General features: G+C 44.2%; 1 protein-coding gene across 1 annotated transcript in view; it reads right to left on the bottom strand.

The window, feature by feature from the left end:
* The window catches only part of dner (delta/notch-like EGF repeat containing), a 71,095-nt gene that overhangs the window by 27,023 nt on the left and 23,723 nt on the right, over positions 1-20,349 (bottom strand). The window contains exons 2-3 of the mRNA XM_033977484.2: positions 6,845-7,186; positions 5,640-5,737 (exon numbers count right to left, since the gene is read on the bottom strand). Of these exons, the coding sequence (XP_033833375.1) occupies positions 5,640-5,737; positions 6,845-7,186 (440 nt within the window). The remainder of the gene's footprint in view (positions 1-5,639; positions 5,738-6,844; positions 7,187-20,349) is intronic.

The raw sequence follows: 20,349 nt of genomic DNA, 5'->3' as shown, positions 1-20,349 counted from the left end.
CAACTAGTTACTAGGCAAAGTAACTATGCCGTTACTTATTATGTTAAAACAATAAAAACACAACAGATGTGAAAGTAAATTATAGAAAGTATCAAAAAAAAAATATATATATATAATAATATATAAATATACTCCGGTTTCCCCCATCAACCAAAACATGAACGCCCTTCCAGACAACTGTTGTTGTAATTTTGGGTGTTACAAAAATAAAATGAAAAAAATGAATAGTTTAACTCGTTATTGGTAATCATACCTATTGTGCAATACATTTTAGTGAAAAGAGTAGTCTAACCTGTCACATGCAACCAAGTTATTTATGTCTTTTGATATATAGTGAGGATTTGCTATATGGCTCATCTCTCTTTATTGAAAGCAGATAGTTGATAGACAGAAGTTGCTTGTAAACAACTGTATTCCTGCACGGCAATCTCTCAGTATTGACTCTATAATTAGGAAAATCTATGCACATATCTGAATGGTCATATATAGTCACAGCTTTGCCTTGAATCTAAAAATGAATGTGATTATGATTAAGCCATTAGGATTATTGGCTCTTTGTTCATTCCATTGTAAAGTATCCAGTATTTATGTAAACAGTTCATTTTGCTCATAAATGATGGATCTACTGACTAAGCCAAGCTGCCAGCGTGGCTCTGTGGATAACAGCTATCAAGAGAAAATCATTGGGTCCAAAATGGCCGTGAGGTGTTTGGCTGCTGATGCCAGATGTTTCATGGCCAAACCCCACGAGAGGACCCAGCGTGGGGCAGGATCATGTTGCACAAAGGCATATTTTGGAGGCTCGTTTATAATTAAAGCAAAATGCCTCCAATGTTACCAAATAGTCAGGGTTGGTTTAATAAAAAGCAGAGGTAAGAAAACTAGTACTACTACAAGCAGTATACGTGACACTTCTAGGCGAGGCAAGGCAAGGCAAGTTTATTTGTATAGCACAATTCGTACACAAGGTAATTCAAAGTGCTTTACAGAATAAGAAAGACATTAAAATCACACAAATCAAAACATAAATAATCACAAATAATCATCATAAAACTAACATTAAAAGAGAAGAGTGCAGAATAAAAACCTTTCAGTCGTATGCACAGTTGAACAGAACTGTTTTGAGCCTGGATTTAAACATTGTTAAAGTGGAGGCCTGTCTCACATCTTCAGGAAGACTGTTTCAGGTTTTAGCTGCGTAAAACTTAAACGCTGATTCCTAATGTTTAGTCCTGACTCTGGGCACCAGCAGGAGGCCAGTCCCTGAAGTCCTCAAAGTGCAAGATGGTTCAAATAGCACTAACATGTCAGAGATATACTTTGGACCTAGGCCATGGAGAGACTTATACACAAGCAGAGCTGCTTTAAAGTCTATTCTTTGAGCTACAGGAAGCCAGTGCTGAGACCTGAGCACAGGACTTATGTGCTCGTACTTCCTGGTTCTAGTCAGGACCTGAGCAGCAGCGTTCTGGATGTACTGCAACTGTGTTAAGGCTCGTTTGGAGAGGCCAGTGAGCAGGCCGTTACAGTAGTCTAACCTACTGGAGACAAATGCATGGATAAGTCTCTCTAAGTCTGGCTTTGACAGTATACCTTTGATTTTTGCAATGTTTTTTAGATGGTAAAAAGTTGCAGATGCTATTGATTTGATGTGGCTGTTAAAGTTCAAGTCTGAGTCCATTATTACCCCTAGATTTCTAGCCTGAGTTGAAGGTTTAGAGAGACAGAGACTGGAGGTGACTGATGACACTTTCTCTATGTTTCTCTGGGCCAAAGATGATGACTTCAGTCTTGTCTGAGTTTAGCAGAAGAAAGTTTTGCATCCACACACTGATCTGCTGGATGCAGTGGCAGAGTGAATCCACTGGTCCATATTCACCTGCTGCCAGTGAGACATAGATCTGAGTGTCATCTGTCATTCTACTAGTATTACCACTGCTAGTATCACAGCTACTTCTGGTACCTCTATGTTACTTCTATTAGGCTACCATACAGTCAAATCCCATTACATTAAGGTTTATGTCAATTCTACAATATAAGCAATGTACAACTAGTGCTACAGAAACTAGTACCACTACTTTTGCTAATACTATAAGGATAACTTCTACTACAACAAATACTTCTACTTTTAATTTGCATAACTCCAAATATTCCAGTTACACTAAGACAGAGGTGCCCAAACTTTTTTTATCGAGGGCCACATCTCAAAACATATTTGAAGCGGAGGGCCACAGACCAGTGATCAATGCAGCACGGTGCTTTAAACGCAGCTTTGACGGAGCCACTGTATATTAATAAGGCTTGAAACACATTCAATGCAATGTGATGTTTGAGGTTATAGTGGTAGAAATACTTTAATTTGCTGTTAAAAGTACTGCTAATGATCAATTGGGCCAGTTCAGCAGGAGGCCTGAGGGCCGATAAAAATTGGTCTGAGGGCCGCATTTGGCCCCCGGGCCTTAGTTTGGACACCCCTGCACTAAGAAGTAGAAGTAATCGGTACTAGCAAACCAGGTACAGAGCGCTACTTCAAACTAGGGTTGTCATGACACTAAACTTTCAGACTAATTTCAATACTAAGGAATAGTCTCCATTGTCTGTGCTGATGGCAAAAATAATTTTTAAAAATCTAATCTTTAGACCACAGAATGTAATTTCTAAACACAAAATGATCGTTGTTTCTCAAATATATCCAAGTGGTCTTATACTTTTCTGATAAGAGTAAATTTTGTTCTATTTCTGTAGTTTTTCAGTACTTGTTGAAATGATAATCTAGTTTCAAAACTCTGGCAGTAAGTTTTTTGGACATACATTTGCAGTTCATTCTCTGAGAGGGATCACAACCTCGCTTTTTTTAAAGCAGCTCTGCTTGTGGCCTAACACCAAAGTACATCTCCGAATTGTTAGTACCATGTTAACCATCTCACACTCTGAGGACTTCAGGAACTGGCCTCCTGCTGGTGCCCAGAGTCAGGATTAAACACGGGGAATCAGCAATTCAGTTTTATGCAGCTAAAACCTGGAACAGTCTTCCTGAAAATGTGACAAAGGCCTCTACTTTGACAATGTTTAACTCCAGGCTCCAAACAGTTCTGTTTAGCTGTGCAAATGACACAACATTTTTTATTCTGCATTCTTCTCTATTGATGTTAATTTTACGATTATTTATGTTTTGATTTTCTTGTATTTTAATGTCTTTCTTATTCTGTACAGCACTTTGAATTGCCTTGCCTCACTTTGATGACCGTCATGCACTCTTCTGCTCTGACCAAAATTGGTAAGAATAACGTATAACAGTATTTTTGCAGGTCATCTATTCTTTAACTACCAATAAAACCCGCCAGGCTACAAAACATTATCGCAAAATGTCAAACACCACCTTTCATTACAGGTCAGTGGAGAAAAAAAAGTCTGACATTTTCTAGGTCATGTTGCCATTCACCGGTAAATTGCAAGATCAAATCTATCAAACAGAGGGCAGGACTACAGCTGTCCCAGATCTCTCACTTAAACCAACTCAGGACCTGTCAAAAGAGCTCCGGGCGCTGACCAAAATAATAAATGCCCGGACAGGCCAACAGCAGCAGGTGAAATGAGGGTTCTGGAGTCCACTGTACCCCAGGGAAAGAGTCAGCAACTGCTCAAGCTGGAATCATGAGCAGTTTTTTGAGGGCAGGTATATATAATGTGTTCTGTATTCAAAGGTGGGAAAGTGGGGCGGCAGCAGGGCAGTAGACTTAAAGCTTGTCCATGGACATAAGGGTAACTGGTTCAAACCTTACTTGATCATGCAAAAAAAAGGGTATCCGGGACAGTATGAGTATTCAGACAATATTTAACAGCAATGCATCAAGAATGTATTAAAAATGTGCCTGTTAATGACTTGAGGTTCACGTCAAGCGCAAAACATGAATGAGCCATGCAATCAGAGTAATATCACTTTATACCGAATACCTATATGTACTTTTTGGAAGATTACACTAGACTAGGCTAGATTACACTCTTTCAGCTCTAACTTTTAATAGTTATATACATGGTCATGGTCACATTTTATATAGCTCTTTTCCACCTTCAAAGCACTCAAAGTGTTCCACATTAAGGAACCGCTCACCCATTGACACCCACATCCATACAGCAGTCTACACAGAAACTGGGGGCGAGGTGAGTTAACTGTCTTGCTCAAGGACAAATATTCGCCAATCACTAACCTTTGGATCAGTGGACAAATGCTCTAACAACTGAGCTACTGTTGCCCATATATATTCTATAGATATACTCGATATTCTAATTTTGCAAATCTCCATTATTTTTCAATTAATATCTCTAATATCCAATAAAAATAAAAGTCAAATGGCGCTATGGTTTGTCTGTTGCAACTTGGACTGGCAGCAGAAACTCAATTGCCACCAGCTCCTAACAGGTGTTGTGTCATCGGGTAAGACATTTCACCCAGATTGATGCGTAAAGCAAAGTTTTGTGAGTCATATTTATCTCAGTCAGCCTTAACTGCCCAATAAATGGGACTAAAAAAACAATGTGGCATAAAGGTGCATTCGGTAGCTTTTGTGGTATAGGGTCCACCACCTAATTGTCTCCATGGAGATGTTATTTTTTTGCCCTGTAAAATTACCAGAAAAGTAACATAGTAATAGTAACAATAACAGCATGATTTTATAAAGGCACTTTGGATGTTAGCATGTTTTGTTGTGCTGTAAACAAAGTCACATCTGTTGATTAGGCAGCCACCATTTTAATAACACCAAGGACATGCACCAGTTCACCTTGATCCATCAATCCTCTACATTATTCAGTTTCTCATCTTGTCCAAGACCTATTATTGTTTCTGGACAAACATTATATGGAAGTGCTTATCAAACTGTTTTCATAAGGTGATTGCGGGCGTTGTTGGCTGTAGTAGCCAGAGTTGAAAATATAAGGCGGTTCATATTCAGACAAAATGCTGATTAAGGGAGGCTCTATTTCAAGGTTCCTTTGTGCAGCATGCTTTTGTTGTGAGTATCATTAATTAAAGTGAGATTTCGCCCATGTTTTCTTCTAAAATGCATAAAAAAGCTGACACACATTTTGTCATGTTCTTTAAAGTAAAAAGAAGTGTGCATCCCCGGCCAGCTAAAGTACAAGTTAGGGACAGAATTCTTGAGATTATAAAGGTCTGACTTGTACTTCCAATTTGCTTTACTCCTAAGGGAGGTCCTAAGAGGAAAATGGACAAGAAGAGTAGTTGATTTAATTTTGTCCTTAAAGAAGCCCTATGTATCTTTTCAGCCACCTGACTTTCTCCATTTAGATCTCATTGTTTTGTTTGGCCTAAACCTGTAATTTTGCTTGTGAGTGTCACATGCTTGTCTCCATGAAGATAAATAAGTTTAATTCTATACTGTGAAACATTTCTGGCAAAGCAATAAAATCTCAATGGAGACAGACATGGTAGAGGATCCTCTACCAAAGCTCCATAGTATGCCTTTAAGTCAGTAATACATTAACTAAATTAGTAATAGTAAAACATCAGCTCATCTTGCCCTGGTTTCAAAATGGTTACATAAAACATGATAAACAAAATCATAAAAAGTCCACTGCCTTAAGACAGTTCTAAACAGTTGTAGGGAGAGGGGGCTTACTTGACGGCTGTTTCCTCAGGGACCTCCAGAGCCAGAGTGAGAGTACCAGATGTCAGCTCACACAGCTCAGGGCTTAAACAGCGTAGGCCCTCAGTCACCTGCAACACAACAACACGGCATCACTTATTCATGCACTTTGAATAATACAAACAACAACTCCAGAGTCCTGATTACACTACAGTATTTGTACTCAGTGTGTAAAAAGTAGCAGTAGTGGTTCTTTAAGGTTATGATTATTATTATATGAATTATGTAATCAGAGAATATAGTAGTACTTTTAAGTTGATAGATCTGTAGGACATTGTATAATTATTAGTAATTGTTTCTAAAATAAATACAATGTTCTTGTAGCGTGACAAATAAGCTTGGATAAATTAAAAGTCATGTACCCATTTTGTCTATGTATTTGTGCTAAATGTATCTTGCCCAAAACAGGTATACTGTATAAGCAGCTCTTGAGGTCAAAATAAGACCGTAAGACTGTGTGCGGTCTGCCTCTACTTAGCATTTTATTGTCTGTTAATCAAGAAGTGTGAAATTAGCATGCTAGTTGTTGCAAACTTTACCATCACGGCAAAAGAGTTGTGAAAGGCATTTATAAACTCATCACGGGGACTAATTAAGACTGGTTCTGTTTTTCACATTTTTAAGACAGTAAAAATCAGGTACAGCACCTTTAAGCAGGATGTGAAAATATTTGTTTAGTAGTACCAATACAATGATTTAATTTGTAATATTTTCATTGGGTAAAGGAGGGGTGTGCACCAATATTTAATTATTGTGATACACATGGTTATATTTTTATACAGCGCTTTTCCTCCATGTTTATGTCGATAATGGGATTCGAACCACCAACCTTCGGATCAGTGGACAAACACACTCAATTTGTTATGAGTATTTTTGTTTTGTTTTACAAAATTAATGCACACACATTAATGCAGCACTACAATTTAGTTGATTATTTGGAGAAAGTAAATATGTTAATTTCATCTAGTTGAAGTATGTGCAGCCTTTTTGAAACTGTGAAAAATGTGTAATATATTGATTAGTCTATGTATGGCCTTGTGATCTATGCGATATATTGTGAATTGTATATATTTGAATCATGATGGACACTATGGTTACCAGCCTGAGAGTATAATATTGGGCATTCCAAAACACTGACCTATAATCCAATCAAAACATGACAGTGTTGTTTGTCTCACCCTGTCTGCCTCCCAGGGCACCACCAGCAGCCTCTGTCCGGACTTGGGTTGCCATGGAGGCAGAGTGGGCGGGGCAGGCGTTGTGGTGGATGACACTGTGGTTGGCTGGGGCGGCTGAGTGGCAGCTGTGGTTGTCGGGGCGACTGGGGTGGCGGGCTCGGGCACAGAGGGGGTGGCCGGCTCCCATTCGGCAGGCGGAAGGTCCAGCAGGATCTGATCACACCTCACTCCCTCGTATCCATCGCTGCACTCACAGGTGAAGGCCAGCTCCCCAGCATCACCGTCGCTATGGCTGCAGTTGCCATGGAGACAGGGGCTGCTGGCACATGGGTCTGTGAAGAACTGTAAAAAAAAGAGCAAACACAAAACAGGAAGTGAGAAAGTACAAAATGAAGACATCTTTCTACTGAATATAATACAGGAAGAGATTATTTAGAGAAACAGTACAGAGAAATTGGTTTTAAATAACGTCTTCAGTAGGACATACTTGGTTTAAGGTTTATATGGAGCATGGAAAATTTGGTGCTTGATCCCGAGGAAGCAACTCTGCATACAAATAATATGGTTGAAAATGAAGTACAATATTAAGCAACTACAGTTACTGGAAAATTAATAGGTAGGCAATATTCTGGTTTAAACTTTGTTACAACATGGTTTACTAAGTATATAGGGTGTCCTTAAAGTCTCTTTACAAAGGCAATTGACATGATATATTAATTAGATTTATTCGATTGTACTCAGTGGTTATAAATATTTTTAATCACATAGCATTTTTGTATGTCAGGCATCCTGTTGATTAAAGAGGCGTTCTTTTGAATGAACCTCTAAGAAATGGCTACTCCTCAAGAGAAGGCACAGTGTGTATCATGGGTTCTATGGGGCTATGTTAAAGATATCATGTATCAAAGACATTACTGAACTAAAGCAAAAGATGACAGATGCAATTGTAGCCACTAAAGAGGCTATACTACAGGGGGTCAAAAACTTTGGAAACCACTGAGTACAGTGGAACAAGTCTGATTAAGATATCTTATCAATTGCCTTTGTAATTGTAAAGAGACTTTAAATTGTAAAGAGACTTTATGGACACCCTATATATTAAAATCAAATGCGAGATGTGTGTATGCATCTATGAATGCATTAATAGACTTGTGCGATTTAATGTATTTATTTACACATTAAACATCTAATACACTACAGCATTTAGAGCCAAAGCTAATCTGCCATGTTGTCCCTTGGAGGGGTTTTACAAACATTTTGATTTGCAGTTAAAAGTTCAGGTGTAGACACGGATTCGACGGGGGTCAAATAGACATTGTTTTTGACTCCCATCCAGAAGCCATTTTGAATTTGATGATACTAGCTTGAAACACTCTACCACCAAATTAAAATGGTTCAGGATGGGAGCCGAAACATCTCAAACAGTGTCCAAATGACCACCGTTGAAACCTTCTCTATATAGAAACATTCCTGGACAAATATACTCTCTTAATGAAGTTTAGCAGCAAACCAGTTTTCCTGCAATGACGCTTACATAGGCAACTTTCTCCAGTCTTTTAAATAGGATGTTACAGGAAGTCAGCTATAGTTTTCTGTTTTCTGTATAACATACTATACAGGAAGTACAGTCTGGGGATTACATCAGCTGTTGGCGTTCCGTGCTTCATTTCACATTACATTACACTGCAAATCAACAAATACATTTGTGTGCCTTATTATTCATTTATAGTTTTCTAAATGGAACAATTTTAGCAGTTTTCGCTCTTCTTGTTTAAGGCTTTTACTGTGTTTTAGTCCCTTCTCCTCAAATTAAATCGCACTTTGCACAATAATGCTCTTATGTAACTGTGTTTTAATAAATATTTCATGGAGAGACGCTACCTTTATACAAAACACAAGGGAACAATGCACGTTTATTGCATGGAAATAAATTGAACTGTAAACAACTACTTGTAAGAGAATGTTTCACAGTATAGCATTAAACTTATGTGTGTGACATCACCAGGCTGTGGAGGAGAGAGACCAATCTGTTTTTCAAATGCTATATTAATTTGTTTAATGCCATATTGTTTAACATTTCAGGGAAATTTATTTTTATAATTTTATCAGTTGATTCACATTAAAGTGGAACTATTACACAAACTAGCTTTTAGAGCTTTTAACCATGTTATAGTTGTTTTCTCCTTTTCATTAACATTTTTGAAGTAGAGTGATTCATGCATACTTGAGTAATCTTTATACTCCTGTAATCAAGACATCATTGCTTCAATCCAACCAACATTTTTACCGTCACCAGTACACACCCACTGTGACGTACTTACTTCGTGTTCCAATTTTATTTTCTTCAGCAGCATCGCATAGTCATTTTGGCACAAACAGAAAAAAATGCTACTTGCTAGTGCAGCTGTCTATCGGGGGTGCAACTTCGTGTCTCTTTGTTGTGATGGTGTTTACAGTGACGTCAGCTCCCCTTAGGCACTGCAGTTTTCTAATACGGAAGTCAGTAGACTGGTGTCACGGTCCCTGCTCTGCTCTCCTCGTGTCCTCGTCTTCCCCCCTCCCTCACCTGTCTGTCTCCGGAGCGGGGCGGAATCCGGACTCCTCCCACGCGCACCTGCTCCCCATCAGCGCAATCAACGCCACCGGCCGTGGATAAGAGGGGTTCGGACGAGTCACTCGGCGCCGGAACGTCCGCGTGTTTCACGTGACTATACTTTTGGCTTTGCACTTTTGGCTTATGCTCGTCCTCAGTGTCTCATTGGGATCCTTTTGTCCTGCTCTAGATCTCCGTCCCAGAACCTGCTCCGGACTACCCCAGCACCCGCACCTCCGCCCTGGTATGTCCTGTATCCCCACTGCCGTGCACTGTGTCTCCCTACGCTCACGAACCTGCACCCACGCTCCCCAGCTACGTTGGACCTATGAACTCTGATCTATATGGACATTTCTATGAACTTTGTTTTTGATGAACACTTATTGTGATTAAAGACATTATAAAACTTTGTGAGTCTCGCTACTCTGGTCCTTACGCCCCGCTGGTTACGACAGAACGTTCCGGCCAGAAATGGACCAGGCGGACTCTAGACCAGACACCACGCTTCAACAGGCGTTCACTCACCACGGTGACGTGCTCGGTCAGCACGAGAGGACCATCCGGAACCTGCTGGAGCAGAACCAGTCCCTGGCGCAGCAGGTGTCCCAACTCAGCAATCAGGTCACCACGCTACTCACGCACCTCTCTCCTGCCGCTGCCGCCGCGGGACCCGCTGCTCCGCTCTACCCTCCGGAATCCAGGAGCACCGACCCGGAGCCGTTTGCGGGGCAGCCGGACCTCTGTCGGGGGTTTCTGTTTCAATGCCACTCCGTGTTCCAGCAGCGCCCGGCCCGTTTTCCCACTGATGCATCCAAGACGCGTTACGTATGTGGGCTGCTCCGGGACAGGGCGCTCCAGTGGGCGGAGGCTAGGTTCTCTAACTCCGCGCTGGATACTACGGACTTCGAGGCTTTTATCAATGAGTTCAAGCTCGTTTTTAGTCACCCGCACTATCGTGCGGACGCCGCCTCCCGCTTACTTGACATCACCCAGGGCTCTAGGACGGTGGCGGACTACACCGTGGAGTTTTGGACACTCGCCGCGGAGGTGGACTGGTCCGACAGCGCGCTCAAAGCCGTGTTTTCCAAGGGGCTCCGTGACTCACTCAAGGACGAGTTGGCCTCACGGGACGAGCCCTCGGACCTCAAGGCGTTGGTCACGCTAGCCAACCGCGTCGACAACCGTCTACAGGAGCGGCGGCGGCAGGCTCGACACTCTCCCGTGCGGTCCACGGCCCGCTTCCCATCACCGACTGCGGAGGAGCCCATGCAGATCGGTAGGGCGCGTCTCACGGCCGAGGAGCGCATACGACGCCGTGTGGCGGGGGAGTGCTTCTACTGTGGGCGGAAGGGACACTTCGTCGCCTCCTGTCCTGCCCGGCCCAAAAGAGAGAGCCCACCAGTAGCCCTGGGAGTACTGGTGGGTCAGTCGCAAATCCCAGCGAACTGTAATAGACTGCAGCTCCCGGCCACCCTCTGTCTCCGCTCTAGGACTCTGCCTGTCCAGGCCTTGGTGGACTCCGGGGCCGAGGAGGATTTTATCGACCGCCACTTGGCGGAGCAGTGGGGCATCAGCCTGGAGCCTCTGAATCACCCCCTCACTGCTCGCGCCCTTAATGGTTCGCTGTTAGCACGAGTAACTCACGTCACGGAACCGGTTACTCTGCTGTTATCCGGGAACCACCACGAGTCCCGCAGGTTCTATGTTATCGCCACCCCTTCCTCGCCGGTGGTGCTGGGCTACCCCTGGCTTCGGGCCCACAACCCGGTCGTCGACTGGGTCCGGGGCAAGATCGCGGGGTGGAGTTCCGACTGCCATGCTGGGTGTCTGCGGTCCGCCCGGTCTCCTGCGGAGGGGGCTTCCCCACGGAGCGGTCCCGTTCCCAAGGCCCCGGACCTGTCGGTGGTCCCGGAGGAGTACCATGACCTACAGGAGGTTTTCAACAAGGACCGGGCCCTCTCCCTACCTCCGCACCGTCCCTACGATTGCGCCATCGACCTGTTGCCTGGGGCCCCCTTACCTGCGAGCCGCCTCTACAACCTGTCCCAGCCCGAGAGAGAGACTATGGAACGGTATATCCGGGACTCCGTGGCCGCAGGTATTATCCGCCCGTCCTCCTCTCCCGTGGGGGCGGGGTTCTTTTTTGTGGCCAAAAAGGACAAGACTCTTCGCCCCTGTATTGACTATAGAGGTCTGAATGAGATAACTATTAAGAATAAATACCCTCTGCCCCTCATTGACTCGGCGTTTACCCCTCTCCACGGTGCCACTATATTCTCTAAGTTGGACTTACGTAATGCGTATCATTTGGTACGGGTGAGGGAGGGGGATGAATGGAAAACGGCCTTTAAGACTCCTATTGGACATTTTGAATACTTAGTCATGCCCTTTGGACTCACTAATGCCCCAGCTGTGTTTCAGGCCCTTATTAACGATGTTCTTCGTGATTTTCTGCATCAATTTGTGTTTGTTTATTTGGATGACATTTTGATTTTTTCCAGGTCCCTGCAGGAGCACAGACAACATGTCCGCCTAGTGCTTCAGCGCCTGTTAGAAAATAGACTTTTTGTTAAAGCAGAAAAATGCGAGTTTCACGCCGATCAGGTTAGCTTTCTGGGGTTCATTATAGGGCGGGGCCAGGTGAAGGCGGATCCGGATAAGGTCAAGGCCGTTAGGGACTGGCCAGTCCCTACGAATCGGAAGCAGCTCCAGAGGTTTATTGGGTTTGCCAACTTTTACAGGAGGTTTATTAGGGATTTTAGCAGAGTTATTGCCCCTCTCACGAGACTCACATCCCCCGCTCAGACGTTCACCTGGTCTCGGGAGGCCCAGGTCGCCTTTGATAGACTTAAGACTTTGTTTACTTCCGCTCCCATCTTGCATCAACCTGACCCCTCTCGACAGTTTATAGTGGAGGTGGATGCCTCCGACACAGGTGTCGGGGCGGTCCTCTCCCAGAGATTCGACCCCCACGACCGACTGTTCCCCTGCGCCTTCTTCTCCCGGCGGCTGTCTCCAGCGGAGGCGAATTACGATGTGGGGGACCGCGAGCTGCTCGCCGTCAAGCTGGCTCTGGAGGAGTGGCGGCACTGGCTGGAGGGGGCCGAACTACCATTTCTGGTATGGACAGACCACAAGAACCTCTCATATATTCAGTCTGCCAAACGCCTTAACTCTCGCCAGGCTCGCTGGTCCCTGTTTTTTAGCCGCTTTAACTTTGTTCTTACTTACCGGCCGGGGACTCGTAATGTGAAGCCGGATGCCCTCTCCCGCCAGTTCGCTCAGGAGGAGACCAGTGCTGCTCCGGAGACCATCCTCCCCTCGTCCCGTGTGGTTGCCGCTCTCCGCTGGGAGATTGAGGACTTGGTACGGGAGGCCCAGCGCGATGACCCAGCTCCAGGTAACGCGCCCCCCGGCACACTATTTGTCCCTGACTCTGTTCGCTCCCAGGTTTTGCAGTGGACTCACGGATCCCGATTTGCTTGCCACCCCGGAGCCTCCCGCACCCTGTCGTTACTCAAACGACACTTCTGGTGGCCCACCATGGACAAAGACACTAGGGCCTATGTCTCGGCGTGCGAAGTGTGTGCCCGGGGGAAGTCGTCTCACTCCCCGCCGTCGGGATTGCTGCACCCACTCCCGGTCCCGAGGCGACCATGGTCCCATGTAGCCGTGGATTTCGTGACGGGCTTACCTCCATCCCAGGGTAACACAGTCATTTTAACCATTGTTGACCGTTTTTCCAAGGCAGCCCACTTCGTCGCCCTGTCCAAGCTTCCTACTGCTAAGGAGACGGCTGATCAGCTCACCAATCATGTGTTCCGCCTGCACGGCATCCCTACTGACATTGTTTCCGACCGGGGACCCCAGTTTACCTCCCAGGTCTGGCGCGCCTTCTGCGAGGGGTTGGGGGCCTCGGTGAGCCTCACCTCGGGATTCCATCCGGAGTCAAACGGACAGACCGAACGCACCAACCAGGACCTGGAGAGGGCCCTCAGATGCGTGGTCTCCGCCAATCCGGCCGCTTGGAGCACCTATCTTCCGTGGATAGAGTACTCTCACAACTCCCTGGTGAGCTCAGCTACTGGAGTCTCCCCATTCCAGGCCTCGTTGGGGTACCAACCCCCACTCTTCCCTTCCGAGGAGAGGGATCTGGCGGTGCCTTCCGTCCACCACCACCTGCAGCGCTGTCGTCGGGCCTGGCGGAGGACTCGGGCGGCGCTCCTCAAGGCGGGGGCCCGCACTAAGATGATGGCTGACCGCCGGCGCATTCCAGCTCCCAACTATGCACCCGGGCAGTCGGTTTGGCTGTCCTCAAGAAACATTCCGCTCAAGACGGACTCACGCAAACTCTCCCCCCGATTCCTGGGCCCGTTCAAGATTGATAGGATCATCAATGACTCTGCAGTACGACTGCAACTTCCCCCCTCGCTCCGCATTCATCCAACATTCCATGTCTCACAGATCAAGCCGGTCCGTACCAGCGACCTTTGCCCTCCTTCCGGTCCCCCTCCTCCCGCCCTACTTGTCGATGGTCACCCAGCCTTCTCCGTCCGGCGGCTCATCGATGTCCGCCGGAGGGGTAGAGGGCTCCAGTACCTAGTGGACTGGGAGGGCTACGGACCTGAGGAGCGTTCATGGGTGCCCAGGGCCCGCATCTTGGACCCGAATCTGGTGAGGGACTTTCACCGCGCCCACCCGGATAAACCTGGGGGTCCACCGGGAGGTGTCCCTTAGGGGGGGGGTACTGTCACGGTCCCTGCTCTGCTCTCCTCGTGTCCTCGTCTTCCCCCCTCCCTCACCTGTCTGTCTCCGGAGCGGGGCGGAATCCGGACTCCTCCCACGCGCACCTGCTCCCCATCAGCGCAATCAACGCCACCGGCCGTGGATAAGAGGGGTTCGGACGAGTCACTCGGCGCCGGAACGTCCGCGTGTTTCACGTGACTATACTTTTGGCTTTGCACTTTTGGCTTATGCTCGTCCTCAGTGTCTCATTGGGATCCTTTTGTCCTGCTCTAGATCTCCGTCCCAGAACCTGCTCCGGACTACCCCAGCACCCGCACCTCCGCCCTGGTATGTCCTGTATCCCCACTGCCGTGCACTGTGTCTCCCTACGCTCACGAACCTGCACCCACGCTCCCCAGCTACGTTGGACCTATGAACTCTGATCTATATGGACATTTCTATGAACTTTGTTTTTGATGAACACTTATTGTGATTAAAGACATTATAAAACTTTGTGAGTCTCGCTACTCTGGTCCTTACGCCCCGCTGGTTACGACAACTGGTTTATTTTACTAAGTCATTTTAGATCAACATTGTGATTTTAAATGTCCAAATAACATAATGATCCACGGGTGTCATAGATTTTAACTATATAGCAGACACAAGCACAATAGGTCTTCTTTAAGTAAAATTTTCAAAGAAATATTTGCATTTTAGACATATACACTCAGGGCTGCGGCATTATGCTTGTGTGGGGATATTTTGAGCTGTGTAATAAACGTAGGAGAGATTCAGTCCAAATACACTTCCTTATTATACCACTGCTGCCAAGTAATAAACATATTTTGCTGACTTATCTGCTATAGCCTAAAAATTGGATGCACAGGCTTTATTTGCGAGTTGTAAGTTAAAAGCCTCAGACATTTCTTTTGTCTCTTGTCCATTAAATGATGATGCCAATTGTTCCACATGCACTTTGGTTTCCCCCTTTTGGCTGCATTGATCTAGAGTTCTCGAGGCAGACGTTCCTAATGATCAAATCCATCACTACTTGAAAGTTTGGCCTCAAAGGATCTCTTTGTTGTCTCTGTTGTGTAAACTATAGCCACTAATATGTGTCATTACTGCTCTTTAGGATAGATGGATTTCAATGCTCTAGCGGAATACTGGACTTAGTATTTGAAACAAAGCTGAATTAAGCTTGTCAAGGCTAGCAGTTATAGCGGCCAATTTGGAGCCGATTTCCATATTTGGATTTCAGTCCACGAGTATCATAGCAACCACGGAGCCAACCTGGTGCGAGGCTGTCGAAGGTAACGCCCCTTCTCGGACTGCTGGTTTAGCTGGGGGGTTTGCTATACTGTCTATCAAAACTGTCGCTAGCAAAAGCAACAAGGTACCTCATTTGTCTGTTATTAATGTTCATATGTTGATTTACGGACACAGTAGCTAAATAAAACAAATCATTAGGATCCAGGATCATGTAGCATTGATTAATAAGAACATTTTAAGACCAAAATTACTTGAAGTGAATTGGAGCCAGAGCCTCACTTCCTATTTGGAATGTGGTGGCTAGCAGGTTAGCTATGTCCATTTATATATACAGTCTATGATTTGAACACATCATGACATCTTTGGCAATATGTATACAAAAATACTAATGCTAATGATCAATAGCTTCTTATACCCGGTAGCTATCTGTCAAAATATTACTGGTAAAATCAGAAAGTATGCATTCTACATATTTTCATGTTGTAGCAAGCATTTTATTGTAGTCTTTTAGGTTCACTGTAATCAGATTCTGCTATCTTATCTCATCTGCTTTCTTTAATAATGAAAAACAATGTTACGTGCACATGTAAACATTACGCCATATTTTGTTTCTTGTGAACATTTTAATAATAATACTAGTTGTTTTAGTTTTCGTCGTAAAGCACTTTTCCATATGCTCAAAGTCACTTTACAATTTTGTGCATCATTCATTCACTCCATTCTCTGTGATGATAAGCTGCTACTGTAGCCACAGCTGCCCTGGGGTAGACTGACAGAAGCAAGGCTGCCAATCTGCGCCATATGCTCCAATGACCACCATTTGCTTACTTACACAGCATATTCATACAGGACGGTAAAGTGTCTTGCCCCATGACACAACAACAGTACACAGTGTTCAGAGTGGAGTTCAAACAGCTGATATTTATCTTGGTGGACAAACACACCACTGAAGATTCATTTTACCATATAGAACACTGCCTTCCATCACCGTTTGAAGCTAAGGACATTTTTGACAGTTATGACTTCACGTCTACAACCTAATAGCTTTTGAAAGGCCCTTGAGATAATCCCGAATAATCCTCACTTTTCCTCACTTTTTCCTCAAAGCGAATATACTTGTTAGCTTATATTTTGCTGCTAGCTCCTAACCTCTGCAGCCTGTGATTAGAAATTGGAAATAGCGAGACCCAAATGGACAAAAGTGCTCGCAAACTCTGGGTAGACAAAAGCGGGTGTAGCGCTGGAGAGCAGATAAGAGGGAGAGGAGCCGAGGAGTTGAGAAGCCCTGCTGAGATGGCCCTGCTACAGAGCTGAATGTGGAAGTTTGATAGAAGTGTGACCAGAAACCCAGGCAGATTAGCCCTAATGAGCTGTGACTAGGCCGAGAGGGGAGCAGACTGCTAATGCCAGTCCATTGTCCCAGGATCCAACTGTTGGGAAAATGCTCATACATGCATGTTGTGATACAAAACAGTCAGTAACCTTGACTTGTTATTTGATTTCTTAAAATGAGTTTAATATAATTCATAAAGTACTTTTGCATACTACTCCGCATTAGTTTGTATTGATCAAACTACAGAATGTTTTATTAACTCTGATGTCTGCTTATTTGTTTTAGTTTTTTTTAGTCCTGTTCAAGATATGTGTTTTTTTACATTTGCATAGAGGTAAGGCTGTGCAATTACTTCAATTTTAATCAAGATTAAAGTTCAGATATTTATAATTGTGGATGATGTGTTTGTGACTTTTTAATGGAAAGATTTAGGGCTGGGGGAACTGTGATATTGTCATATTGTTATTCACTATATCTGCATTTAAAGCAGTTCTATGCTCAAAAGCAGATGCTTTTACCAACCCACTCCTCCTACTGGTAAGGCTCTGTTTGGCTCTGAGTGAGTGTCAGCTGGATTGACTTCATGGGTCGCTTGAGGCCAATAGTATCACGATTCACACACGATTGTGTGTGAATTATGATAAAATCGAAAACGTGTTCTGGCTCCAAGAAAATTGTGGTGTTTATTTTTAGCCACATCACTCACCCTGGAGAGAAAGAGCCCATCCCCTGTCGGTAAAGGCATGTGGTTTGGAGCAGAGATCACACTTTGGAGGAAAAATTTAGTTTTTGATTGTAATAAAACAAAATACAATCAAATAATGATTGAGCAACAGTAACTCAGTTGGTAGAGTGTCAGATCCACTGATCCGAAGGTGGACAGCTCAGATCCCGCTCTTGACATAAACATCATCAGCTGAGTGGACAGATCCACTGACCCACAGGTTGGCGGTGTGATTCCAGCTTCCATATATGACTGCCGTCGTTGTGTCCTTGGGCAACCCACTTAACCCACTAGTGTCTGCGTACACTGGTGTATGACTGTGTGAGTGAATGGGCGAGTGGTTCTTTGAAGGTGGAACAATAATATATAAAGATGTGATCATTTACTATTTACCATGACTGACATGGATGGGATGGGTCCTGGATGAACTCAACACAAATTTGGACTTGACTTGAACAAACGGCTCAAAAATAACAACATACAAATTCAAATCTGATAAAGTTTAATAAAGCAGAATGGTCTATAATCCAGAATATACCGTTTGATGTTAAAATGAACTGTGCAACTGCTTAGCCTAGCGATAGCATAGCAGAACAAATTGACATTGACCTCAAAGGCTGTATTCCCTGCCACAGATGCTCAAGCTCATAGACCAAAGACAAAAGATAAAAAGATCAAACATTAAAAAAAGAAAAAAGGAACAATCCGTTTCACCCCTTTCTCCCACTTTGATGAAATATTGATGGAGCAAAAGCAGCGTGGGCCATTTTTTTACTTTCAGTATGAGCGTGGATGTATATATTGGATTCTATGACAACACGCAATGACTTCTGTGTGTGATTTACAAGAGACAAGTCATCATGTGGTACAGGAGGAGAGCTGAGGCAAGACGGCGCAAGTGTGTACGCTGAGTCAGAGTAATAAAGGAGCGGCTGAGTGGCACTGAAGGGGAAAATGATCTCGCACACTGCTACCAGGCGGCTGTCTTGTACGGTAACTCTCTGTCGGCTTCACCATATTTGTCAAGCAGAAGACGGCAAGTTTGAAGAGATAGGGCCTTAAACTGTAAACTGTAAGTAACTTGTAGAACTGAAAGAACTGATGAAAGCACCGTGCAGCCCCTCATTTTAGTTTGATCAATTAAAATAAATTGAAATAATGTCGGAGAGAGCAAAATGTGACATGTGCAGAACACATGATACTAACATTGCACAGGTTGAAACAGCCCATTTTTAGACCAAGTTTATATTTTGTCTATTTTTGTTTTTTCAGCTGAACTTGAACTGAACTAGACTTGGCGTTTCCTTTTCAGCACAACAGAACAAGCTGTTTTCATGTTACCCTATTCTCTACCAAACTGGCTCTCTGACCACCACCTACCACTCACTGACACACCAAATTTAGATTGGTAAGGTTGGTGAAGTGTCTTGCCCGAGGACACAATGACAATGTGCTGGTTGTAGTTCGTAACCTCCAGCCTCCCTGTTTAGAAGAAAACCGCTTCAGCCTGAGCTGGTGTTGCACTGTGTTGAATTTTGCATCAACAGAAACTATAGTCTGCTTGCAATCCACGTATACATCCTCACCGACCAGTGGGGGAATCACTTCTAGAGTAAGCTATTTTTTTTATTTCTTTCCAAAAATTGAATTTAATAGACAGCAGGTCAGGAGCTTAACATGATTTGGTTAAACAAGCTCTCATGAACCGTTGACCTTTGCTCAGCTAAATCAGTCGGTCTTTGATAAAAGCTATTAAATGAAAGCTCAATTTCAACACTCAGCCGACCGCTTACAATCATGAGTAAGTCATTTGGAGCATTATACAACAGGGCTCTGGCTTTAGCAGCTAAATTGTTCCATTTAGACAGAAGGGAATGATGAGTCATTTAGCACTGAAAAGGCAATCAATAAACAGCGAAAAATACTGTCTCAAAATAGCCATTTGTTTTCAGAAACGTGAGTGTAACTAGTCCCATTGCATGAATCGTAACTCAGCAGGTTGCCAGATCAGTATCCTTTATCATGAGTAGTTGCCATGGTGACTGCACCTAGGTAGCATGAGAGTAATTAGCACAAGACTGTAGTTTCACAGCGACCTGCTCCCAGCACAGTGTGGGGTCTGTTATTTGGCTAGAGTGTCCCAAACGGCTCCAAACAAACTGTTATCTGGTCTCATCTGGGATTAGGGAGTAGTGATTCTTCAAAGTTACGATGGAGCAAATTTGTAAATGTTTTTTTGATAGCTGGAGATTCTGCAGACGAGTGCATGAACTTCCAATAGTCTGACACAGAAAACTGAATCCTTTGTGGATGAATAAAGTTTGTCCACACTCCAAAATATCAAATGGCCATAGTGCAAAGTAAGCATCAGTTTGCACAATAATGCACTCTGTAACTTTTCTGGTGCTGGGTCCACCTGATTGAGATGTTATTGCTTTCCACAGTATGGCATTACACTTATCTATGTTCAAGGAGACAAGCAGGTTGCTTTTCGACCAGATCTGTGGAGAAGCTTACCCGCTCACAGTAAGAATGCACGTTTTTCAACCTATTTTTGAGCAACAAAAAAAAAAAACACCTGTTACTTAATAAATGCAAAATATAAGTCTGATGCCATATTGTAGAACACATCTCTACAACTTTGGTGGATAATAATAATAATAATGGCTTACACTTGTAATGCGCTTTTTCAAAGCGCTACACTATAGTCATTATTCATTCATTTCCACACTTGGAGATGGTAAGCTACTATTGTAGCCAGAGCTGCCCTGGGGCAGACTGACAGAAGCAAGGCTGCCAATCTGCGCCATCGGCCCCTCCGACCACCACCTATCATTCGAGCACACACCACTTTCATA

This window comes from Periophthalmus magnuspinnatus, chromosome 13 (genome assembly GCF_009829125.3).
Source record: "Periophthalmus magnuspinnatus isolate fPerMag1 chromosome 13, fPerMag1.2.pri, whole genome shotgun sequence".
NCBI classification, from domain to species: Eukaryota; Metazoa; Chordata; class Actinopteri; order Gobiiformes; family Gobiidae; genus Periophthalmus; species Periophthalmus magnuspinnatus.
This window is presented reverse-complemented; position numbering and strand designations above follow the sequence as displayed.